The sequence below is a fragment of the Vombatus ursinus genome, unplaced genomic scaffold, assembly GCF_900497805.2.
Source record: "Vombatus ursinus unplaced genomic scaffold, bare-nosed wombat genome assembly UNPS02014839.1, whole genome shotgun sequence".
Lineage (NCBI taxonomy): Eukaryota > Metazoa > Chordata > Mammalia > Diprotodontia > Vombatidae > Vombatus > Vombatus ursinus.
Genome location: NW_020954617.1, coordinates 5,572,984 through 5,597,949, shown reverse-complemented (window position 1 = coordinate 5,597,949; position 24,966 = coordinate 5,572,984). Strand labels below are relative to the sequence as shown.

Sequence of the window (24,966 nt, the reverse complement as noted above, 5' to 3'; positions counted from 1 at the left end):
ATATATATATATATATACACACACACACACACACACATATATATATATATATATATATATAGGGGAGGGTGGTGGGGAGGAAGGGAGAGAAAAATTTTAAACACAAAAGCATATGGAAGTTATTGTTGACAAATCAAAATAAATTAATTTAAAAAAACCCATACCTGACAAATGGTCTTTCAGCCTCTTCCTCAAGACATCCAGTGAGGGGAAATCTGCTGAATCCTAAGACAGGCCTATACCACTTTTGGACAACTAGTGATTCAGAGATTTTTCCTCATATTAAGCAGAAATCTGCACCTTGAAGTATAGGATCCTAGATTTAGGGCTGAAAGAGATCTTAGAGGCTGCTGAGTCCAACCCCCTGCTTTTATAGATGACAAGACTGAGGCTGAGACGTAAAGTGTCTTGTCCAGGGTAAGTGTCTGAGGAAGGATTCTAACTCGGGTCTTCTTGACTCCCATGCCTGGCACTTTAGCCACTGTGCCATTTAGCTGCTTCTCATTCTGCCCTCTGGGGCAATGCTGAACAAATGGAATTCTTCTAAATGACTCAAAGATAGCTGCTACATCCCCACTGAGTCATCTCCAGGCTAAACATCTCCCAGTTCCTTCAGTCCTCGTGTAAGAGGAAGATGAGGCCCTTCTAACATGTTCACTGAGGCGGAGGACGGGAAGGGAGGGGAGAAAATTGAAACTCAAAAGCTCATGGGGGCAGCTAGGTGGCACAGTGGATAGAGCACTGACCCTGAAGTCAGGAGGACCTGAGTTCAAATCCGGCCTCAGACCAAACACTTGACACTTACTAGCTGTGTGACCCTGGGCAAGTCACTTAACCCCAGTTGCCTTAAAAAAAAAAAAGCTTATGGAAGTGAATGTTGAAAAGTAAAAATAAATAAATTAAAACTTTAAAAATAAAAAGGATGATCAACTGTTAAAGACTTAGCTACTCTGATCAAGAAAATGATCTAAGACAATTCCAAAGGACCCATGGTGAAAAATACTATCCTCCATCAGAGAGAGAATGATACTCTGAATGCATATTGAAGTATACTTTTAAACTTTCTTTATTTTTCTCCCTTTTTTTGCTATATTTTCTTTCGCAATATAGTTAATATAGGAATATGTTTTGCATGACTTCACATGTATAATTGATTTCAAATGGCTTGCTTTCTCAAGGTGGAAAGGGGCTGGAGGGAGGGATGTAATTTGCAATTCAAAATGTTAAAAATTAATAATAAAAATTATTATTTTAATAATAAAAATAAAAAATAATGAAATGACATGTTTGCTAGTCTCCTCTGAATGTTCTTCAGTTTACCAACATCCTTCCTAAAATATGCTCTGGCAAAGGCAGTGCTCACAGGAACTAATATTTCCCTAATCTTGGACATCATGCCTCTTTTCACGAAGCCTAAATTCACATTGTCTTTTTGGGCTTGTATATCACATTGTTGACTCATTAAATCCTCCAGATCTTTCGAGCAAGCTGCTACCTAGTTTGCATCTCTCTCACCTTGTACTTGTGAAACTGATTTTTTTAGACCCAAGTGTAAGAGTTCACATGTATTTCTGTTAAATTTCATTTTATTAAACTTGGCCCAACATTATAGCCTGAAAATAATCTCTTAGATATTGATTGCCATCCAGAATGTTAGCTATCCCTCTCAATTTTGCATCATCTGCAAAGTTGACAAGCATATTATGTAAGTCTTCATTGTCATTGAATAAAAATGTCCAACTGCACAAGAACAAAGACAGCTATAGTTTATCTAGATTTTAGCAAAGCATTTGATAAAAGTACTCCAACCAGTCTTGTGACAAATATGCAGAGATGTGGATTAGAGGATAATAGAGAGATTCAGAACAGGCTGTACTCGTGGTTCAATGTCAACCTGGTAGGCATTGTCCAAGGGAGCACCCCAGGGATCTGTGCTTGGCCCTGTGCTTTTTAACATTTTTATCACTGACTTGATTTAAGGTATAGATAGCACAGTGTTCAAATCTGCAGATAACAGAAAACTGGGAGCTAACTCATTGGATCACAGTCAGAATCCAGAAATCTTGACAGACTGGAATGGCAGCTTTGGAGGGCAGGAGTGGTTTTCATTTTGTCTTCATGTCCTCAGTGCCTTGGACATAGGAACTGATACATGTGTATATATGTGTGTGTGTTTATATGTATATATATATATAATGTATATATGTGCACACATATTTACATACATACATATATATATATTGTTGTTGAATTAAAATGAAGGGTGTCACTAAAACCAAGTAGAGGGTAATGGGACAGGATGGGACAGAGAAGGAAAGGATGTTTCTTTATAAAATTCAGGTACCCTTCAATTGGGCATGTGGGCCCAAGGAGAAAAGAATGGAAGCCACACACCATGGCTCAGTAGGTAAAAGAGGGCAGGGAGACGAAAGACCCTATGGAAGGAAGAGTCAGAGCCTCTGCGACAGGCCATACTTTATTTGGGCATGTTTGATGATTTTTTACCCAAGTAGCTCCATGCTGGGCTGCGCGAAGTGTACAAAAGGCCCCCATTGGGGCAGAGCTGTGCAACAATTAAAAATAACAACAAGAAAAAAACCAGGCCCCAAGAAAGCTGGGCTGGGCGAAGTGTACAAAACCCTCTGAGTCCAGGGCCAGCCAGGGTGCTGTTATTTCTCCATCTGTACTCTTTTCTCCGAATGGTTTTTCTTCTTTAGCTTCTTAAGAGTCCTTAGCACCATAGACGTCTGGCTGTCAGAGGGGCAAGGCACAGTCTTCGGGGGATGGGGGGAAGAGTCCTAGAAAAGTTTGGGGAGGGGAGGCAGGGGGAGCTGTCCCAGGGTCTTAGTTATCAGTGCACTTTGGAGCAATCACACACACACAATCACACACATGCACCCCCCTGAATTCCCCCAGCTCAGTCAATCTATGTCCCTGCCCACTAGCCCTCTGGCCCTGGTTAGGAGTGAGGAGAATGAGGTCTCCACTCATCCTACCAGAATCACATTCTAGGGGATCGACAATGTCTTCAATCAGCAGACAAAGTTCCCCTATTCTCCCAGAGGGGTCAGTGGGAGAATCTGTTCATTCAGCTCCCCCAGTCCAAGGACAGGCCTTTTCCCCAAATCAGGTGTTCATGTATGTGGGTGTGTCTCTGCATCTGCACATGTCTGTATTGGAAATCTGTGTGTGTGTGTGTGTGTGTGTGTGTTGTGTATGTGTGTGTGTGTGTGTGTGTGTGTGTGTTTTTAGCCAGGGAGGGTGTGGGGCTGGGGGAAGCAGTTTGGGGGCTCAGGGCACATTGACTTTGAAGGGACTGCCTGGGACACTTTCATCTCCCCACTTGACAATGAGGATGTAGTCCCCCTTTTCCTTGACAGTGTAGGTGACGTTGTACACTCGATTTCCCATGTGCTTCACGTATACTTCCTCACAGGGAGTCTTGGGCCCATGTACACCCACCATCATCATGTTGGTGCCTAGACAATAGGAGAAAAGGAAGGAACTCACACCCAGAACACTGATTCTCCATCTCTTACGCAACTCTGTAACCCCCCAAACCCTCTAACCCCCTTCAGTATTGTTCCCGTTCTCCCAGTATCTCACACAGCCCCCAGGCCTTCCTTTACAGCCCTACCTGCTTTGCTACAGTCCACTGTGAAGGAGTTCTTCTGGCCTATGAAGGCCTTGGTCAGCCCGGGGCCCCTGGTCACCACCTTGCTGGCATCTGAGGAGAACTTGGGGATGGAGCTGTAGCTGGAGCCACGGCTGGAGGATGACTTGGTCACTGTCTCCACCAGCACCGTGGAGGTCTCATGAAGGCTGTGGCCTCCTGACAGCCGGGGCCCTGGGGATGAGATTGGGAAAAGGACCATGAGCAGGGATGGACTCTGACCCCTTGGGAGGCGAGAGGACAGATGGGCAGAAGAGCTTTCTCCCCTAGAGAGAGCCAATGGGCTGTGCTCCCAGTGAAACCTGCCTGGGGTAGGACTTGTCTTGCCTTTGAAATTTCCCAGAGACAGGGCTGAGCCAGAGAGCATTCATAGGATTTGGAGTTGAAAAGGACCTTAGTGCTCATCTGATCCAATCTCCTCCTTTAAATGTCTGAATTTTTTAAAATGTAACTCTTAACTTCTTTAAGAATGTTTTATTGACACTTTACAAAAAAGTTAATATCACTTCCCAGTGATCCTCACCTTCTCTTCCCCACCCTCCCAACAGAACTCTCTCCTAAAATGAACAAATTGGCCATGTCTGCAGCTGTGGTCCACCACCTTTTTCCAAAAGGGCAGGAGGCATTCTTTATGCTCAAGTCTTCTGAAGCCCCAATAGGTCTAATTCCCTCATTTTACTAGTGAAGAAATGTGTAGGAGAAAATATTCCATTCCCCTCCCAGGCAATGACCTACCACCGACCCACTTTCTTATGGTAAGTACTTAAGTTTGTAGCTCTAGAAATGGAGATGTTTTTGCACCATGCCAGCCACACCATCTGGCCCAAGAATAACAGCAACTCCAATTTCTGTAGTGCGGGACTCTTGGCTGCAGCTAAATCTGATCTTATTTTATCCACATTTGCATATTGTACTCCTAAGCTTCTAATAGAGCTATGTAAATAAGACCTAGTCCATGACTTCCTGAATACCCAAGGCAGCACTACCTTACAGAAAGACTCTTGCTTTATAAAAAGATGCACCCAAATGTTTCCAGAAACCACCAGCTCTGTTTGTTGGACATAATGGTTTGCTGATGCATCTCAATACTTTGGAAGAAAAGGTGGGAAAGGAAACTGCAAGGCAAGCTAAGGCACTGCTAAATGAAAACCAATGGGGAGGAAGGAAAGGGGCTGTGAAAAGAGCCTGGGATTGGGAATCCAAGGAGCAGTACTTGAATCCAGCCTCTGCCACTTTGTACCAGTGTGACCCTCAGCCGATCACATCACCTCTGCTGGACTCTGGTCCTTTGTCTATGAAATGAGGGCATTGACTAGATGACCAGTTCTAAATCCATGACCCTATCATCCCATGATTCTCTAAAATATCTCAGAAGACAATGGCAAAGGCAAACAAGTAACACCAATGGTTTACAAAGTACTATTCAGGAATGTGTTTGCTCTATAAAGCAAGGCACACTTATAATCTGAAAGTTTGCCGATTAAATGCAGACAAATACATCTGCCAAATTGGTTTAATTTTATCACAGTTTGGGGGGGGGAAATAATATAAATCCAGAGGACACCCAACAGCACCACCCCTGCCTTCCTAGAACCATGCCAGACCAGCAAGGTGAGTAGGGTCCCAGGCTGAAGAAATCTCTCACCTGTAACCTTAGCCTTGAAGGGGCTGCCCACAATGTGCTGGGGGCCGCCATATTTGATGGCGATGAGGTAGTTGCCTGGGGCCATAGGGGTGTAGGTGACCACATGGCCCTCTGGGCATTCCCGACAGTCCAGCTGCACTTTGGAGGGGCCATCAATGGTAACAGACAAGGCCCCTGAGCCGGCATTCAAGGTGTTCACGATGAACTCAGAGGACACACCTATAGAATGAAAGAGTGGACGTGTAGAACCATCTGTGATCATGGGAAGGAGTCGTCAGCCCTCCTGGACTTCTGTGTCATTTTCTAGCTCTACCTCTTCCCTTAAAGTGCTCAGCTGACTAGCGCCCAGCCCCAAGTCCAGTGCTTACCAGTAGTTCCTCCCTCAAGCCCAGGACCATAGGCTGAGACCAGCCCTGGGTCTCCAGCTTGGCTTTGCTCTCCAACTCGAATCTTGAAGGGGCTCCCAGGGATGTGAGAACCATTGAACTTGACATCGATAGAATGGACACCATTCTCATGAGGGATAAAGCGAATGGTGTGCTTGTCTGTAGAGAAGAAGGGATCAACAGATGAGTCCTCCCTGATTCCTACCTGCCCAGAGGAGGTGGTTAGATACTCCTAGGGTTGTGGGGCCTAGATGTTTCCATTTTGACAGGAAAGGAAGTCCCCAGGGTTTGTATCTCAAGAACAGCCTGTAGTAAGCAGATCAATTCTGAATTTGGATGGACAGGGTATGGGGACCTAGGGCATGAGATAGTGGCACTGGGTGAAGAACAATGTCTTTACCGCTGTCTAGCTCAGAGACGTAGCACTCCTCTACAGCCCCTGAGGGGGTGTGGACCCTGGCATCAATCACACCACGGGCACCATTCAGCTGTACTGCAAAGGAAGCTGGTTGGTTCACCTTCAGTCCAGTCTCCTGCAATGAAGCCAGATAAAAATATAAGCCAATAAGAAAAATAAGCCAGACCCCTACATCTCAACATCCACTGGATCCCCTGACACCCAGAATTAGCCAGAGCCTGGGCAAGGTCCCAACCCAAAACAATCCCTAGGATGCTGCCCTCCCGATTTCCCTTGGCTACCCAGGCTCTAGGGCCCTCTCTTTGACATCATTCCTTCAACACTGAGTTCAAAAAGAACCCAGATTCAATTGGGAGCTACACATCTAGGAGCAGAGGTCTGGGTAATTCTCTTTGCAGATGTCATTGCTATGCTCTGTATGTTGGGTACTCAAGAAGGGCTTCAGGGTGATGGTGGTGATCATTCCATCATGTAGTGGATGCCTACCATTGTCTTCAGTGCTATTCCCACATTTACATAGTACATTAAGTAAATTAAGACTTTATTCACAGCCTGTTGAGGTCAGTAGCACAAGTTTGCTTATCCTTATTTTATAGATGAGGAAACAGGCTCAAAAAAGGTTATATGCCCAAGGTCGTGGTGTCAGGAAGTATCAGGAACTTAGATATAGGTCTTCTTTCTTCAAGTCCAGTACTCTTAATACTATGCCATTTTTTTGGTCTTTTTTTGTTTGACTATGCATTTTTATTACTGTATAAAGGTTTTTTCCCCTTTTTGGGGGGGCAGGGGCAAGGCAATCCGGGTTAAGTGATTTGCCCAGAGTCACACAGCTAGTAAGTGTCAAGTGTCTGAGGTCAGATTTGAACTCAGGTCCTCCTGACTTTAGGATCAGGGCTCTATTCACTGCACCACCTAGCTACCCCTTTTGTTTTTTGTTTTTTATTTGGGGAGGGGATGTGGGAAGGAGAAAAAAAAATGCTTGTTAAGTGAGGAAATTATGAAAGGTTTTTTAAATGATAAAAACACTCTACCATGTTGCCTTTCTGCCCTCAAGACCTTATGTTGGCAAAGGATATATTTATAAAGTATTGGTAAGGTAGAAAGAGCACTGGACATGAAATTAGAAGACCTGAATTCATTTGTCCAGTTTAGAATAACAAAGAAATAAAGGGAAAAAAAAAGATAACCTTGCTTCATTCATCGTGCCCTCCCTTGAATATTCTACCATAGTAGCTTAGGAATAGCAAATTAGAGCTGGGGTGTGGTGAACAGCAGGCCCACTGAGAGATGTACAAAGTGACAGCTAATAGCCCAACACTGAAGAAGGTGAGGAAAACTACTTAAGAAAACAAGCAGCAGCAATCCTCAACAATCACATCAGTCTGGGCCTATTTAGGAGAGAGGCTAATAGCCCAGAAAGACCTGTCAGCATTACTCATGTATTATAGCAGCCCAAAAAGTGATGTTCACAGTAAAGACCCAAGTCTCCAGGAAAAGTTAAATTATATTCAAAATGCTCTGTTTTAGAAGGCAGTAAAGTACTATCTTCTGGAAGCTTCTATCAAAAGTGGTTAAAAACAACTGAGGTTTTAAATGTCAATACTTGTTTCTAAGCCAGTGGTGAGCACTTAATGAGGGCTTAGGAAATGTTGCCAAAGGTCTGAGCCTTCTCTAAATATCATACAGTTCTGTACCATGTAGACAGAAATTTGGGGATGCTAGATGCATCTCTAGGGGCAGCTCCCTTCCTCTTCTAGGGAGTCCCCAGTGTACCCCAACCCCACAATCTAGAAAGCATTCACACCTGAAGGCTAGTAACGGTGAGGCGCCGGGCATCATCAGAGAGGGAGGCCACAGGTACCACGAAGGGGCTGTCGGGGATGTGTTCATCATTGAACTTGATGGAGACCTCATAGTCACCTGGAGAAATAAAGCCCATCTCAGAACTGGCCCCCAGACGAAGGCCAGCCTATTACTCTTCCCACAGCAGACCACTAGGACCATGGCAAAGCCCCAAGGGCAATGTATCTAAGGTGAACAAACACAGTATCCCAGAGGACATGGAATAGGGCAAGAATCACAAGCCCTTTGAATCAGAAGAAGCCTCAGATACACTCTGGTTCGACCCATATCCCAACAGGCATCCCAAGGAGAGAAGGATCTTGGGGGAAGGGAGGAAGGAAGGGGGAGAGGGCTTAGGGTCATGGGGAGGAACAGAGGCAGCAGTGCCCTAGAGAGCCATAACTACTACTACCTTATTAAATTTAATCTACATGTAAACCAAATTGTATATAACAAAAGTTCATGGTTTCTGATGTAATCCTCTTTCTTGTTTTCCTTTGCATATTGAAATGTTTGTGTTTGATGGTGATTGTTAAATCCATAGGAATAGGGGCCAGACCTGTGATTTCACTGATATAGGGATTCTCAGGTAAGGAAATTCCCTGTACCAATTCAGTTGGCACCTTCTCTGCATCTTACATTCTCAGAGAGTCGCTCAGAGCTCTGGGGAGTTCAGTCAGGTGCCCAGGCTCATACATTCAGTAGGTGCTAGAGGCAGGGCTTGAACTCAGGGCTTTTAGGATCTGAGGCCGGCTCTCTGTGCACTATACCGTGCTGGGCCTCTGATGATTCAGAATGAGAAAAAATTGAAGAGTAGTAATTATCCCAGATTGTTCAGCAGGGCTCCAGATGTGGGACAGCTGACCTGAGGTCTTCCCCACAAGATCTCTCTGGCCCTTTCCCAGCTAGCTACCTGGTTCCTGCACGATGTAGGAGACACCACAGGAACCATCCTTGCGGTCCTCAAATGCGATCTCAGCCTTGCTGGGCCCCTCCACAGCAATAGATAGGCCTCCAGCACCTGCCTCCCGGGTCCAGATGCTGAATTCAGCTGAGGTACAGAGGAGAGAAGGGGTTTGAAAACAATCTCCAAAGTCTAACATCCAAACCAGACAAGACTGCCCCACACCTAACCCAGTCTGGGCCAACTAACCAGAGATTGACCCATTTTGCTGTCCCAGGCTCGGTACTCACCCACCTGAAGCCATTACCATCCCCGACCCTGTGATCTCCCCTAACTAGTTTCTCATCCCTCCTCATCCTGGCTTCTTTTACCTGGCACTCCAGCAACAGCACGCTCAAGTCCTGTGCCCCCAGCTCGCACCTTGTGGGCACCCCCTTCACCAAGGGGCCCCACGGTGAACTGGAAGGGGCTGCCGGGCACATGCTGGCCACGATACTTGACAGTGACGGTGTGAGGCCCCATCTCTTTGGGCACAAAACGCACGCTGTAGGCACTATTCTCTCCCTCCAGGATCTCTGCTTCTTCAGTCTTCCCTGACGGGCTTGTCACCTGGGCTGTCATGTCCTGGGAGCCTGCCTCACCTGAGAGACAAAACAGGGATGTGTGGGAAGATGAGGTGGTGGTTCATCAAATAACAAGCATTTATTAACCACCGGCTATACATATATATATGACAGGCTGGGGGTAGATGCTGGGGATACAGATGCAAAGAATGAAACCATCCCTATTCCCAGTGAACTCATGCTCTGCAAAGCCCTTTGCTCTGACCCTTGTCCAGACTCTCACAGCTTCACAGCAGTGTTGGATCTCAGAGAGAACACCCTGGCCAGCATCTAGTAAACTCCTGGCTCTTTCCCGCTAAGTACAGCGAAGGAGAGACAAGGGATGGGCACTTGGGAACAAAAGTATAAGGGCTTAAGCCGAAGACACTGAAACTAATACCAAGGGATTAGAAATGACCAATCCCTAACCCCAAACTACTGACCAGACTCTAATCTTGCCTCCGTCTTGTCCAGCCTAGCCCAAGGGGCTCAAATACACTCCCTCTGACCATCTTCCATATCCAGGGCCAATTCTGACCATGGGTAACTTCTAGAGCATAGTCACAGGATGACTTACATGAAGCCAGGGCCAACTGGCTATACCCACTCATATCCCCCCCAAAGGGCATGTGGGCAAAAATCTACCCTGTTTTCTGCATAATGGCTAGCATTTATGTATTGTTTAAAGTTTTACCATTGCTTTCTATCTGTTACCTCCTTCAATCCTTACATAATTCTGGAAGCTAAGCACTATTATCTCCATTTTGTAGATGAAGAAACGGGAGTCTGAGAAAGGTTAAATGACTCACCTAGAGTCACATAACTAGTAAGTATCTGAGGCAAGATTTGAACTCAGAATTTCAGCAGTCTTTTCTCCACTACACTAACTGACTGCCTATATTGTCAGGTCTTTACCTGGTACAAGATGATAGATGTCTCCTTGTAACCATCTCCACTTACCTTCCTGCTGCCTGCTAATACTGCCAAAAGAGCCAATGCGTTCACGACCCAGGAAATCTCCAAAGACGGCAGGGAAGGGGTCTCCCCCAACTTGAGTGGACTCCTCCACCCTGACCTCTCGCTTGGTTTCTCCACCCCGTGTTTTGCTGATCTCTGTCCTCTCTGTCCGTGTATATGTATGACTACTCCTTGTGAATGTTCTGGTCAGGCGCTCCTGGGCAGAAACCATCTGGAACCAGTTTCCTGGAAGAGAAGAGGGTGGTGGATGAGCAGGGAGTAGAAACCAGAGAGGAAGAGAAGGAATGAAGGAGAGGAAGGAAGGAAAGCATCGATAAAACACAAAGAATCCAGTGTTGGACCCCACTTCCAACCCCTGCATCTCCCACCCTGGCTCTGGACTCTTACCTGGGATCTTGAGGTTGAGGTCACAGGTGCTCCCTACAGAGGCAATGGAAGCTGCCTGCCGGCGGCGGGTGATACTTTCCTTCATCCGTCCCTCTCCAGTAACCTTCACAGTGAATGGGCTCCCTAAAGAAGAAGGAGGGAGTCCTCAGGCCTCTTCTGAGCCCTTCCCCTCCTGCTCCTTCAAGTGCCCACCACTAGCTTCTCTCAGGCTCCTAGAAGCAACCTCTCCACACACACACACACACACACACACACACACACACACACACACACTCTGGCAGCCCCCGGCCTCTCAGCTCACCAGGCACATGCTTGTCAGCAAACTTGATGTTAATGGTGTAGTTGCCGGGCTCGGTGGGACAGTAGGTCACTTTACAAGTCCCATCCTCCATGTCCTCACAGTTGATGTCCACCTTGCTGGGACCTTCAATGCTCAGCCCCAGACCACCATACCCTGTGGGAAAGTGAGTGACACAATGGCCTCAGTGCCTGGCCCACCACTCTCCTCTTCTTCAAGGGCTTCAACTCTAGGCCTGGGTGGGGGGGGGGGGCAAGTCTTGGCACACAATTATGCCCTCGAAGTACTTTCTGGTTGACTGACTGACTGACTAGTGATTATTGGGTCTGGAAAGGGGTTGAGGACAAACTTAAACCTTTCCTCTAAATAGGCCTACTGACAAAGGGAGCTGTTCTCTCCCTTCACTTCCTAGGCATGGACTGTACAAAAACTAGAAAGAATACTTTCCCACCCCAAGCCTAAGACACATGCACAGAGCAAATTAAGCTCTCCCTCAAAGGACCCAAGAAGGTAAATCTCAAACCTCTTTGGGGCAGAAGTTGTGTGTGGCCAATAATAACACCTCCACACGTTTCTATAGGTTTTTTTTTAAGGCTTATTAAGCACTTTGCTCATATCAGTTCTATATGGTAGTACAAATATTGTTATCCCCATTTTTCAGATGAGAAAATGGACTCAGAGAGGTTATGTTACCTGTCAAGGGCTACCCATCTAATAAGTGACATATGTTGGTAAGGGGCTTAAGTGCTGAGAAGGATTCAGACTAGGACTGAGCTGGGGACATGGAAAGTCACTTGGAAGGGTGTGATGCCCTGAGGCTAAGAGGCTGTAGAGAAGAGAGACTGGTACCAAGCGATACATACCTGCATTCCTTGTGTCCACAATGAATTCTGCCACCTGGAAGGTGTGGCCTTCTGACAGACCTTTGCCCCACACTCGAACTTTGCTAGCATCACCAATCTCTGAAGGCCCCACAAGAATCTTGAAGGGACTGTTGGTGACATGCTTCCCACTCTTTCGAACGCTCACTACATGCTCGCCCACCTCTTTGGGCGTGAATGAGATACCTAGTGGGCACAGAGGCATGGGCATCAGGGACCCTACCCCTTGGCATTGCTGAGAATACCTTCCCACTCACACCAGCTCCCAGACATGGAAGGACAGTGAATCCGGGTATGTATTCCCAAGCCCAGGAAGAGTAGGGTTCCTAGGCTCCCTCCTAGGAGCCATTGCTGGAGAGTTATATCATCCTACTGCCTTCCTCACTCACCAATATGCCGGTTAGGCAGCCTCTTGAGCAGGCAGGGCTCCTCATTGCCCGAGGGAGCCCGGATGCTGGCCGTCAGCAGACTCAGATCACTCTCGGTGATCTTCAGTGACACGTCCGTGGATGTGCCCACATTCAACTGTGAAGTCCGCATTGAGTCATCACCTGGGCACAGGGGGTAAGAACTGAGATCCTGGCCATGTCTCCCTTCCTCCCTTCCAATCCCAGATCAATCAATTCTCAGAATCCGCTTGCTTCAAGAAGCCTTCCCTAATTAACTCTCATATGATCTTGATCACTTTTTCACACTTTGCATCTTATTAAATTCAATTCATTTCAATATATCAAACACATATTAAGCAACTACTGTGTACAACATACTTATGAACCCAGGTTGTGCTATGACACAAAAGGAGCAAAAGCCCCACACTGGGTCAAGTTCACTCAAAGTCTCTACACTGTGAACATATAACACAGTCAAGTGTTCTGCCTGAAGAGGGGATTAATGAGTGTATTGTGGTAAAGCCCATTTTCCATGACCTCCACCTCCAGATAATAGGGATGTGCTCCTAAATATGATAGAATGTAAGCTGCCAGAGGACAGGGCCTAGTACATTTTGTCTTTGTATCCCAAATATCCAGCACGTAAAAATCCACATAGCATGGGGCACATAGTAGGAACTTAATAGATGCTTGTGGATTAATCAGTTTCTACCTCCCCTTAATTGGGGAGTTCTCATTCATAAATTTTTCACATGGACATGAGTAAGAATCTAGCATAGTAACAATGGTGACTTGTGCACCAGAAATAGCATGAAAGAGCTAATCAGAGTACTGAAAGCCTGGAAAAGAAGGTAGGCCAGTCATGTAGTAGTGATCCTGAGGGATAACAGATAATTAGCCTGAGTGCATTATAGGCGCTGACATAATACAGGGGGTCCTTTAAGCTTTCATTGTTTAAAACTGCACTGGGACTCCCTGAATTAAGAGGCCTAGAGGAAGGCTACCAGCATGCTGAGGGGCCACCCTTCAAGGGGTTTATGAGAACACATGGACAAGAGTAACACAGGAGAAGAGAGGGAGGAAAGAGGCAGAACAGATATGGATAGTTGTGATCTTCAAACCTGGAGGTTATATCCATGTTGTTGAGGTCACTGACCCATTGGAATATTCACTTCCTAATCCCTTACTGAAGCTGTTTCATTCAAGGTACCATGCTTGAAGAAAGGCACTGACAAACTAGGGAACATTCCAGGAAAGTGACCCAGCTGTGAGGGCCCCTAACAACCCTATCAGATCATTAACGGTTGAACTGTGTATATTTAGCCTAGAGAAGAGAAGGTTTAAGGAGAGCCATGATGGCTATCTTCAATCATCTAAAAGGCTCATTGTGTAGAATTGGTAGCGGACTTTTCTTTTGTAATTCCAAAAGACCAAGGGCCAAAATGGGTGAAAGATTTGGGGTTTGATATAAAAGAATTTTTCATTGATTTAGCCATATGACAATGGAATAGGCTACTTTGTATGGTAGTGAGCTCCCTATCAGTGGACATGTTCAAGATAAAGGTGAATTACTTGATGGGAATATTGTAGAGGCACTTCTTAGAGGGAGTGGGAAGTTGGATGAGATAACCTCTACAATCCCTTCCAACTCAGTCTGTCCTTACAGTTTATACATTGTTAATTACTTCCATAAAGCTACATCAGACAAAACAATGCTATAAAATCCAGTTAGTCCCACAGGAACAATGTTCTAAAATGTTAATAGCCTGGCTGTCAGACTAGTATTAATTATTCAAACGGTTGATTAATATTACAGTCAAGTTTTGTTTGGAAAGGTTTCATGATGCTGTAGTAGTAGAATATAATGTAATATAATGAATATAACATAGTTTTTATGAAATTTTGTTAGTTGGGTGATATTTGGAATATGTATCACTACAGTTTCAATTCACCAGCTGGAGAAGTAGTGTGGAAGAAGGAGTGCTTGTCCTAGTCTGAGGAGACCTGAGTTCTAATCTTGCCTCAGGAGCAAAAGTGTGTGAGAAAAGGAATATGAAAGATGGCTGGGAAGTTAAATTGTAGCCAGAACACACTGGACCCTGAATGCCAAGCTAAGGAGTTTATGCTTTATCCTATTGGCAAAAGGGAACCATGAAAGGCTCTTGACTGACCAGGGAAGTGTCATAACCGGATCTACACAGTAAGAAGATTATTTTAGCAGCTGCATGGAGGATGTATTAGATTAGGGGGAGACTGGAGGCATGGAGATTAATTAGGAGACTATTACAATGATCTGGGGAAAAGAGGAAACAAGGGCTTGAAGTAGGGTAGTGGCAGTGAGAAGGAAGAAGAGAGGGGAGCCATCAAAATGGAATCTTCTGGAAGCTTTCACTTACCCTAAAACTACCTTTTTTAAATTTCAAGAGGATGTCCCTTAGGCTCTCCTGTTCTGGGGTTTACTAAACAAGCAGTTCTCTCTCCCTGATACGTTGCCTTTATAAACATTCTTGTTTGATCCACATGTGTTTATGCTGTGTCTCCCCAACGGGGGCCATACGGATCCCTAAGGTCAATAACCCGACTGTATCCTTCACGCGCTCTCCCACATCAAGGACAAGGCTTAGTCTTGGGGGTACAGAAGAACAAATGGTACCTGTGATCTTGGCAGTGAAGGGACTCCCTGGGATGTGCTTGTCATCAAAACGGACTATGATGCTATAGTCCCCGGGAGCGGTAGGGAGGTAGGATACTGTACAGGTGCCATCCTTATTGTCCTTACAGGTGATCTCTGCCTTAGATGGGCCTTCCACAGCAAGAGACAGGCCCCCTAAGGGAGTGTTGGAGGAACCAATGTTAGAGATGGCCAGGGTCCGGGCTGTTTGCAACTCTCCCTCACACCCCACTCTACCCCCAAATTTCATCTCATCCATGTACTTACCTTCCCCAGCATCCTTGGTGACAATTGTGAAGGTGGCTGGCTTGTTGACCATGCCGTGGCTCAGGCCTGGCCCATAGGCACTCACATGGCGGCTATTGATGGCATCAACATAGAACTGCATGGGACTCCCTTGGGGAGGGAGAAGGGAGCACAGGATTAAGGCACAGGAGATCCAGAGGTGCTCTAACTCCTTCCCATCAATCCTTCCAACTTTTCAACATCCTTACACCTACATATATTTATTTATTTACTGAGGTAATTGGGGTTAAATGACTTGCCCAGGGTCACACAGCTAGTAAGTGTCTGAGGCCACATTTGAACTCAGATCCTCCTAACTCCAGGATCAGCGTTCTATCCACTGTGCCACTTAGCTGCCCCAACACCTACATATTTAAAGTTGCCTGTAGCCTCCTCTGCTTCTAAGTAACCTAACCCCTTACCTCATCTCCCAGCTCCAGGACATCCCCCAGTTACCTTTCCAATGGGCTCCTTATCCCCAACCCTACGTTCCCCAAACTGTGCTGTCTTTGATGGTCCCTCAGCTGCCTTAAATAGTTCCTGGCTCTGCTGACTCTCACCCCACCCAGATCTTAGCACCCCTCTCCAATCAACTTACCAGGAATGTGATTGCCATCATATTTGATTCCCATCTCGTGTAGTCCCTTCTCACTGGGCGCGTACCTCACTGTGATGGTGCCATCCTTATTATCTGTGATATTGGGCCTTGCAGTCTTCCCCGAGGGCATCCGCACCTCACCTGGTAGGCCAGGGTATAGTCAGTATCACAGAGGTAGAGACATCTGCCCCTTTCACCCCACAAATCTACCTGGTCTCTACTCCCCCATCCCATTATTTTCCAAGACGGCAAAATCTTTTCCCACTCCCGTGTCTCAGGAGAGTCTAACTTAGCCTCTCTCCATGTTGCTCCTATCTAGTAGGGTTGGCTGCTTCCCTGAGAAGGGAAGAGAACATGACCATTTTGTTCTACCAGGCCAGGAGACCTGCTTAAGCTCAGGAAGCAATTATGGTATACGTAGAAAAAAGCAGCCTGTACCAATGATCCTAAGGCCTGGGTTCTCATCCTGGCTCTGTCACTAACAAGCTATGTTGCCTCTGCAAAGTGAGGGAGTTGTACTAAGACAATCTCTAAATAATCTTCCAATTCTGAAATTCTCTGCTACTCTGACCCTAGAAAGATGGTACCTGTGATCTCTCCCTTCTGGACTGTAAATGGGATAACCAAGTTGAAGGGTCTCAACATGGACTCCATGGGCTCTGCTGGGACCACTGGCTCATCTGTGGCCTTGGGGAAGGGGGAAAGAAGAAAGGCATGATTAGTAACAGCCACTCAAGGAAAGTAGAAATCCCACTCCATACCCCAAAAGAAAGTCAGAAGGAAAAAAGGGAGAAAGGAAAGTAAAGTTAATGGCAGGAAGTGGTTCAGCAGAAGAGAATACAGGAGCTGCAAGAGAAGAGGGGGAGGAAAAGAGGATGAGACACTGTGCTTGCCAGGCTCAGAGACAGGCTCCCCATTCCCTGACACGAGGCTTCCGGCTCAGACTCCTGTGACAATGCACCCTCCCAGAACTGGGCACATCATTCACATATCCTATGCACACCCTGTCTGTTTTTGGGGGGGGACCCTAACTCTGAAGGGAGGCATTTGAACCTAACATGACCCTGAAGGCTGAGAATAAGAAAGAAAGGGGAGGAAAGGGAAGACAGAGACCCCTCTGCTAACGCAGGTACCCAATGGGTGGGGTAGCTACTGGGCTGGTGTGTAGGGAAGGGCTGGCGCAGCTGTAGGGTATCACACGGCTCCTCCACGTGGGGAATGGGGTCACACGCCTGAGGAAGCAAAACATGGAATAACATGGAGTTATGGAGGATCACTCTAGGCTGACAGCACAGTGCTTAGTTCACAGACGATACTTAATAAATGGTCCAACACAGGCCAATATGCATCATCCTGGTGGAATAACAGACAACAGAGGTCGACATAGTCCCCAAAGCTGATGTGAGAAGAGGCTTACACGAGTGACTGGGCCTTTGGAGTACTGATGAGCTCAAGTGCTCTCCCTCAAAGGACTAGGGATTCAGACCACTGTCCTGCCCCCACCTCTGGGGATGAACGGCCAGAGAAGGTAGGGGCAGGGTGGACACAAGTCCATTGGCTGAAAGCTTCCAACTTCATAGGAATGGCTAAATTCTCAAAGAGGATGGAGGGGAATGGCTGCTACTCTGTTCTCATGTCTACATGAAAGTACGTTCAGAGCTGGTACCCAGGAACAGGAATGGTGCTGAAATCAGAAGTGTTCTGTGCGATTGTCACAAAGGTCTACTAAGTAAATGAGACTGTATCTGACCTGAATGAGCCCCCCCCAATCTGAAGTATAGGAAAGTACTTTAGAATGGAGTTTCACCATACACATTATATATATACCATAATACAATATATTATATAATTGCATTATATGTCATATACAATGCCCCAGCCTGCCTCTAAAAGGGCCTAATTCTCAGGTCTAATCTGTGGTCTCCCTCCTCCCTGCCCCTCTACCCTCAGGCACTTACCAATACATGGAAGGGGCTGTTAGGAATGTGTTCTCCTCCAAACCGGATGGTGATGACATACTTGCCCGGCTCAGGGGCAGTGTAGTAGATGTCAAAGGTGCCGTCATGGTTTTCTACAACATCCACATCCAGCTCTGCCCCATCTGGGGTCGACACCGTGCATGTCACCTTGCCCTTTCCTGCTGCCTTGGCATCCACTGTGATAACCGTCTCCTCCCCAATCTGAATGCGAGGACCCAGGCATGCACCTGTAAGACATGGTCAGGGCCATGTGGCTTTCCAGTTGGCTTGGCCACATGGGAAGAACAGGGGAGAGCATTTGATGAGGGCAGAAGAGGCAAATGTGATCAGGGACTTTTCAGGAGAAAGAGAGATGATCAAGAAGAGTGATGGCCATCAGGAGAGACAGTGAGGTGTCCTCACGAGTCATGGCTCAGTCAGAGGATCTTACGGTTTTCATGTTGGACAGGACCCTTGAGACCATCCAATCCAACCCCCTTCATATTGCACAAACGACAAAAGGGAGACCCAGAGAAGTGCACAGACACTTGGGGCTAAATCCCCATCTCTTTTTATCCCTGTGGCCCAGACCCTCACATAGAAAGAATAGATACTGTACTCACCTAGGCCATGACCGCCGATGGACACTGAAAAGAGACAAGAGTGTGAGACTGGTGCAGACAGAGCATGGACAGCATTCGGGGGACTGGGGCAGGGACAACAGTGGCAAGGAGAGAAGGAAAGCTCTGACCTCTATTTCCCCCTCAGCTCCATAGCCCCTGCTATGTGTGGCAAGTACATGTGCGTGTACTATGTGTTGGGTCTATGAAGTTGGGTGTATGAAGTCTATGTGTTGGGTGTATGAAGGATTATGAGGGGCAGCAGCAAAACTGATAGGAAGGGACCAAAGTGGGGTGCTCACCAGTGACAAGGCACTTGCTGGCATCCCCAGTGGGCAAGGCATGGATTCGGAAGGGGGAGTAGGGGATCTCATCACCCCCATACTTGATGGTGATGGTGTATCGACCACTCATATCTGGCAGGTAGGATACAGTGTATGTGCCATCCCCGTTGTCTCGGATATTGGCCTTTTTGGGTTTGCCCTCAGGGTCCTGGGGTGGGAGTAGAGGAAAGAGATATCAGTGTCAGGTATAGAGCTTACACCAGCTGTCCTTGCTCCAAACTTGGGACCCCCACCCCCTTGAAATGGACTATGCCCTTGCCCCTGGACAAGGAGAGGCCCTCACCAGAATCTGGACAGTAAGCAGTCCCTCTCCAGCATCTCTGGCATCGATGGTGAACTCCACAGGAAGGCTGGCTGGGATGCCTGAAGCATTGAGCCCAGGACCGCTTGCTCGGACCTTGCTGGCATCATGAGCTGGCAGCACCTTGATCTTGAAGGGGCTTAGAGGTAAAAGGAATGAGGCGTGGACAGTTAATGCAAGGGAATCGTTTCTCCCACCTACTTCTCTTCCCAAGGCTGGGTCCATACTCTACTCTCACAGGCATGCCAGATGCTGGGACTGTGGTGAGTGAGACAGAGATTACTGGAAGCAAGGGGCCAGGAGTTAATGGGGATCCAGGGAGGACAGTCACTCCTAGGTTCAGCAGGCCTCTTCCCCATCCCATTCAGTTGAGATCAACAGTATAGAGCAGAGGATGAGCCCCCAAGACCCAAGCATAGGGTGCTTTCTGGAGAACTTGAGTTTTTGAGGATTTCCCCTGCTCCCACAATCAGAGGAGTATCAGGTTTTGCCTTTGCCATAGCTGTCCACCCCCCAGACGGTTCTCATCCTGGCTCACCTGCGTGGCACTTCCTGGTCAGCATACTTGACAGCCACAGTGTATGGGCCATCAGTGGCTGGGGTATAGTTCACAGTGTGGGTACCATCCCCTTTATCTCGCACCTCGACTGGTTCTGCCACTCCTGGGGAGGGAGGAGAGTGCAGAAGAAATCAGACAGGTGGTCTCACAGGCCTCTAAGAAGATTCTGAGCTTATTACTATTCTTCCCTCCGCCATCTTACTTTTCTATGGCTTCCCAACTCTCTCCATACCTGTGGGTCCTACCACTGCCACCTGCAGCGGGGCTCGTCCAGCTTGACTACAATCTACTGTGAAGGTCTGGGGGACTCTAGCTCGGACACCAGCTCCCAGACCAGGGCCTGAACACTTCACCTTTCCAGGATCTACCACATCCTTCACTGGTACTCGGAATGGGCTCCCTGCAAGAAGAAAAAGGGGTTAACCTCCCAGAGACAGACTAAAACTCTAAGCTCCTCTCTTCCCCTACCCCTTATCACCACCACTAATATGCTGTAAGTACTAGATCCTGAGAGAGGAGAGGGAAGAAAGGATAGTCAGGGGCTTCATCCTCCAGAAACCAACAGTTCCAGAGTGGAGACAGGACCATAAGACAATGCATCAGGGCATTTTAATACCACCTATTAGTGTTTATAATGTGCTTTACGAGTACAAAGTGCTTGATACAGTATATGTATCCAACTTGATCCTCAAAAAGTAGGTGCTATCATCTTTATTTTACAGATGAGGAAACTGCAGCAAAAAGAAGTTAATTGACTTGCCCAGGGTCATAGAATGAGGAGTATCTGAGGCAGGATTTGAATTCAGATCTTCCTGACTCAAGTCCAGCACCCTGTCCACTATGCAATCTAGCCATCTCATGAAACACATCAGCACACAAACACGTACCAGCTAACTTAGATGTTGAGAACTACACGGCAAACCTAAATATTTCGGGGAGAGAGGCAGGAGGTGAAAGGAGGTGTCTTATCTGGATTGGTAGAAGCCCATGTTGGTAAAATAATTTAAAGAAATGTAAATAGACCTAGAGCTATTGTAAACTAAGTGGGAAGTAGACAGAGTGCTGGACCTGGAGTCATAGACACCTGAGTTTGATTCTGGCCTCATATATGTATATGTGTGTATGTATATGTATATATACACATACATTTACATATACATATATACACACATGTGTATATCTATATATCTCCTGACCTTCACCACTGCCTCCAGCTCTATCCATTTCTTTCCCTACCTTCCCACCACTCTTTCCACCACAATGCACCACCCTCCACGCCATGCCCTTTCAATCTCTCCCCTGCCTCAGTGACCATGCCTGGGATAGGACGCCCTCCAAAGGTGATGTTGACATCATAGTCTCCAGGGGTGAAGGGGATATACTCCACGCTGCAGCTGCCATCCTTGTTGTCTTTGCAGGACATCTTTGCTTCTGAGGGACCCTCAATAGCCAGGCCCAGGCCCCCAGTGCCAGCTCCCCTGCAGAACAGCCTCCGTTAGCTCAGGCATGACAAGAGATTAGGGGAGAGGGAGGGAGAGCCATGGTAAGGGAGGGAAGGGGAGACATGGGACTTTTTGGAGACTAAATGGGAGAGGTAAGATACGACTCCCCAGCAATACCTGCTATGTGCTGGTTTGGAATGTTTGGGTTTTCCCCTAGCCTTTATTGCATCCAGACAAGAGCTGGGGATGTTACGGGATAGGGATGAGAAATTGTTCTAGAAATTTTCCAGGGAGAAGGATCTAGGAATCCAGAGATGTAGCACACCACCTCCCTTCCCCATATTCACAGGTTTGAAGCTCTAGAACTGAAAGGGACACCCTCAAGTCCAGCTCTACCACCCCCCACCCCAATGAGGAAACTGAAGCCGTGGGAAGTAAAGTGACTTGCCCAAGGCAGCAATCAGAGGTGGGATTTGAAACCAGATCCTCTGACTCTCGAACCATCACTCGCCTTGGTAACCCAGGAGGGAAGGGGTGATGTGTGGAGGAGAGTGGGAGCAGGGACAAGCCATACCTGGTCTCCACGGTGAAGCGGTTAGCCTTGTTGACCAGCCCTCCCTCTAGGCCAGGCCCATAGGCCCGCACGCGGGATGGGTCACAGCCTTCAGTCACACCAACTCGGAATGGACTCTTGGGAACTGCCACTTCATCGTATAACACCTCCACCAAGTGGACGCCTGAGGACGGCAACATGACCCCACGCATCATAAGGCATGCAGAGGTTTGGGGAGAGACACCCGTCCCCAGTGAAGGGCCAGGGTGCCCGGATCCACCCTCCCCGTGCCCTGCTGCAGTGTGACTTCCTCCTCCCCCTGTTTGGTGACTGAACCCCGACGCCCCTGCCTCCTCACCCTCTTCATAGGCGGTGTACTGCACTCGGTAGGTGCCGTCCCCGTTGTCTGTCACGTAGGTGTCAGTCTTAGCTCCCGATGGATTGAGCACCCGTGCTGTCACATGGTTCCCACCTGTAGCAGTCAAGGATCGAGCGTCCACGGTGAACTCTGTGGTCACCTCTCGGAGAACACCTGGGAGCCAGGACAGAGGAGCAGGATGAGAAGGTCAGCCTTCACAGTCTCTCAAACACAGGCCCTTTCTTTTCCTGCCGTCAGACTAGAGCCCCATCCAGATGTCTTCTCCCTTACTTCCATATTTCCATTGTTGTCCCCATAATATGCCCCTCATTTATCTTTCTGAACCAAGCCCTGGCGGTCTCACATTTGTACCCTAGTATAAGCCTTTCATTGTGGCCTCTAGCCCTCCAGACCTCATTGGCAGGCAGCCCCACTCTCCTCTGCTCACCTTCCACACTTTGATACTCCCCACCTGGCCCGCTTCTTTCTCCACCCTGATACCTCAGCTACTGTTTTCCTCCTAGCATCTCCACTGAGGCAACATAATACCCCCAAAACCTTCTGATTGACTCTATCTTTTCCTTCATTCAGGCCAATCAACAATTCTCTTCCTTCTCTCACTCCTCCAATTCTCCTCATCCATCTCCATCATTTCCTGGTCCTTTAGCTCCTCCATACCACTCCCCCCTCATCTACTCAATCTCCTCCAGCTCCTTACTTTCCCCTTTTCTAACTTCTCTAATCTCTTTTTCCCCCATTTACCTTCCACATCTATCTTCCTAGCCTCTTTTTCCAACCTGATAACTCAACTCCTCCCACTTGCTCCCAGTTCCCCATCTTTCCACTCACCATGGGGCTCCACACCAGGCCCAGAGACCTTGATGCCGCTAGTATCAACCGCAGGCTGGACGTGGACCCGGGAAGGGAATTTGGGGACAGGGTGTCCTCCATATTTGATGGTGATGGTGTAGATGCCAGGGAAAGCAGGGCTGTAGGTGATGTGGTAGGTGCCATCAGCATTGTTGTGGATCAGCACCTCAGCCTTCACTCCGGCATCAGACAGGATCTCGATGGTCAGCTCGGCCTCTCCCGCTTCTGAGCAGTCCACGGTGAAGGTGGCCGCTTCACCAGCCTTACCTCGCTCCAGCCCAGGCCCACTAGCCCGAACCTTGCTAGGGTCAAAGACTGGTCGGATGTCTGCCTTGAAGGGTGAGCCAGGAATGTGGGCCTCAGCAAAGAGGATATTGATGGTATACTCACCTGGCTCTGTGGGCAGGTAGCTTACCGCACATGAGCCATCTCCATTATCCTGGCATTCAATCTTGGCCTCACAGGGACCTTCTACTGTCAGCCCCAGGCCTCCTGTTCCTGCACCCTTGGTGTCGATGGAAAACGGTGCTGGTGTACCCACCAAGCCACCCTTGAGTCCAGGGCCATAGGCGCACACCTGGGGAAAAAGAAGGGGTAGAAGACACATAGGGATGACAGCCTCTTCTTGGATCACCCCAAGTAGTCCAGTTTGCTCACTCTAGACCCTCAAACATCTGCCACGTCCCCAGGATCATCCTGTCTTTCAGAGGTCTTGGACAGAGAGGGTCCCGGTGTCTTGTCCTTAGAGAAGGAGATGAGCCCCACTCATGCTGGGTGGGAATGCTACTCCTTCTCTCCTACTACCTAAATCCTACCCACCCAGGTTAAATCCTACCTCCTTCACGAAGACTTTCCTGACTATTTCTTTTTTTTTTTTTTTAGTGAGGCAATTGGGGTTAAGTGACTTGCCCAGAGTCACACAGCTAGTAAGTGTTATGTGTCTGAGGTCGGATTTGATCTCAGGTCCTCCTGACTCCAGGGCTGGTGCTCTATCCACTGCACCACCTAGCTGCCCCCTGACTATTTCAAACCATAATAATCTCTCCCTTCTCTGAACCCCTAAAGCATTAAGTTATGCCAAGCCAAGGCAAAGCAGACAGATGATGCAGTCCTTACAACTGTACTGTTACACATGTGGTACTTTCTTTATAACTTATATTCTTAGGGCTGGCAGAACTTCTAAACATTTTTTTTAGCAGACTGGTAAAACATATGGATTCCTCAGAGTAATATTTTCAAAGAATTGAAAGAAATGCTTAAGTTTCCACTAGAGGTTAGTGAAAATAAAGATGTAATTTTTTTCCCATCCAAGTTCACAAACTTCCTGAAATCTCAGTGAAGACCCTTCATCTTAAGCATTAAAAGTTTGAGTAACTTGTTCACGGTCACACAGCCAGTATGTGCTTGGGGTAGGTCTTAAACCCAGAGGGTCCCAAGGCCAGCTCTCTATCCACCAAGCCATGTTCTCTCTCACTATTTTATAATATTCTTTGTTTTGTGTGCATAGTCTTGGCTTCCCCCCAAGATCATAAAATCTTGGAAGGTTGAGGATGTGGCTTTCTTTCCTCTGTATCCCCATTGCACTGACCTCCATGTCTATCCTGTAGCAAATGCCCAGTAAGCATTTACCTAGCCTTTCGAGAGCTCTCTAAGGTTTGCAAAGCACTGTACATGTGTCATCCATGATCCTCACAACAACACAGGAGGGAGGTGCTATTATTTTCCCCATTTTTACAGATGAGGCAACTGAGGCTGAGAGAGATTAAATGATTTGCCCAAAGTCACATAGCTAGTAAGTGACTGCAGCAGGATTTGAACTCAGGTTCAAATCCTTCCTGACTTAGACTCAAATAGGCAGAGGCAGAGGATCCTTGGTTCAGCGACTCATTGGACTCAGTGACTATCCTGGGAGATTTGTTTCTTCTCACCAAGGCCCCCTCTCTCTTCTGTGGGTATTCCTCAAAGGCTAAGGGGGACTTTTGGAGTCTACATCTGAAGCCAGCC

General features: G+C 47.4%; 1 protein-coding gene across 2 annotated transcripts in view; it reads right to left on the bottom strand.

Annotated features, from left to right (window-relative positions):
* Window positions 1-2,458: 2,458 nt before the first annotated feature.
* FLNC (filamin C) overlaps window positions 2,459-24,966 on the bottom strand; it is a 42,614-nt gene continuing 20,106 nt past the window's right edge. For both annotated transcript variants that reach the window (XM_027840139.1, XM_027840141.1), the window contains exons 21-48: window positions 22,942-23,539; window positions 22,093-22,266; window positions 21,756-21,918; window positions 21,057-21,217; window positions 19,972-20,139; window positions 19,719-19,842; window positions 19,163-19,319; window positions 18,838-19,027; window positions 18,539-18,562; window positions 17,916-18,163; window positions 17,091-17,189; window positions 16,545-16,644; window positions 15,958-16,098; window positions 15,342-15,470; window positions 15,057-15,230; window positions 12,404-12,565; window positions 11,997-12,200; window positions 11,137-11,289; window positions 10,836-10,958; window positions 10,431-10,673; window positions 9,240-9,509; window positions 8,878-9,015; window positions 7,927-8,042; window positions 6,105-6,237; window positions 5,687-5,863; window positions 5,319-5,537; window positions 3,638-3,847; window positions 2,459-3,479 (exon numbers count right to left, since the gene is read on the bottom strand). In XM_027840139.1, coding sequence (XP_027695940.1) covers window positions 3,292-3,479; window positions 3,638-3,847; window positions 5,319-5,537; window positions 5,687-5,863; window positions 6,105-6,237; window positions 7,927-8,042; window positions 8,878-9,015; window positions 9,240-9,509; window positions 10,431-10,673; window positions 10,836-10,958; window positions 11,137-11,289; window positions 11,997-12,200; window positions 12,404-12,565; window positions 15,057-15,230; window positions 15,342-15,470; window positions 15,958-16,098; window positions 16,545-16,644; window positions 17,091-17,189; window positions 17,916-18,163; window positions 18,539-18,562; window positions 18,838-19,027; window positions 19,163-19,319; window positions 19,719-19,842; window positions 19,972-20,139; window positions 21,057-21,217; window positions 21,756-21,918; window positions 22,093-22,266; window positions 22,942-23,539 — 4,986 coding nt within the window. In that variant the 3' untranslated portion in view covers window positions 2,459-3,291. The remainder of the gene's footprint in view (window positions 3,480-3,637; window positions 3,848-5,318; window positions 5,538-5,686; window positions 5,864-6,104; window positions 6,238-7,926; window positions 8,043-8,877; window positions 9,016-9,239; window positions 9,510-10,430; window positions 10,674-10,835; window positions 10,959-11,136; window positions 11,290-11,996; window positions 12,201-12,403; window positions 12,566-15,056; window positions 15,231-15,341; window positions 15,471-15,957; window positions 16,099-16,544; window positions 16,645-17,090; window positions 17,190-17,915; window positions 18,164-18,538; window positions 18,563-18,837; window positions 19,028-19,162; window positions 19,320-19,718; window positions 19,843-19,971; window positions 20,140-21,056; window positions 21,218-21,755; window positions 21,919-22,092; window positions 22,267-22,941; window positions 23,540-24,966) is intronic.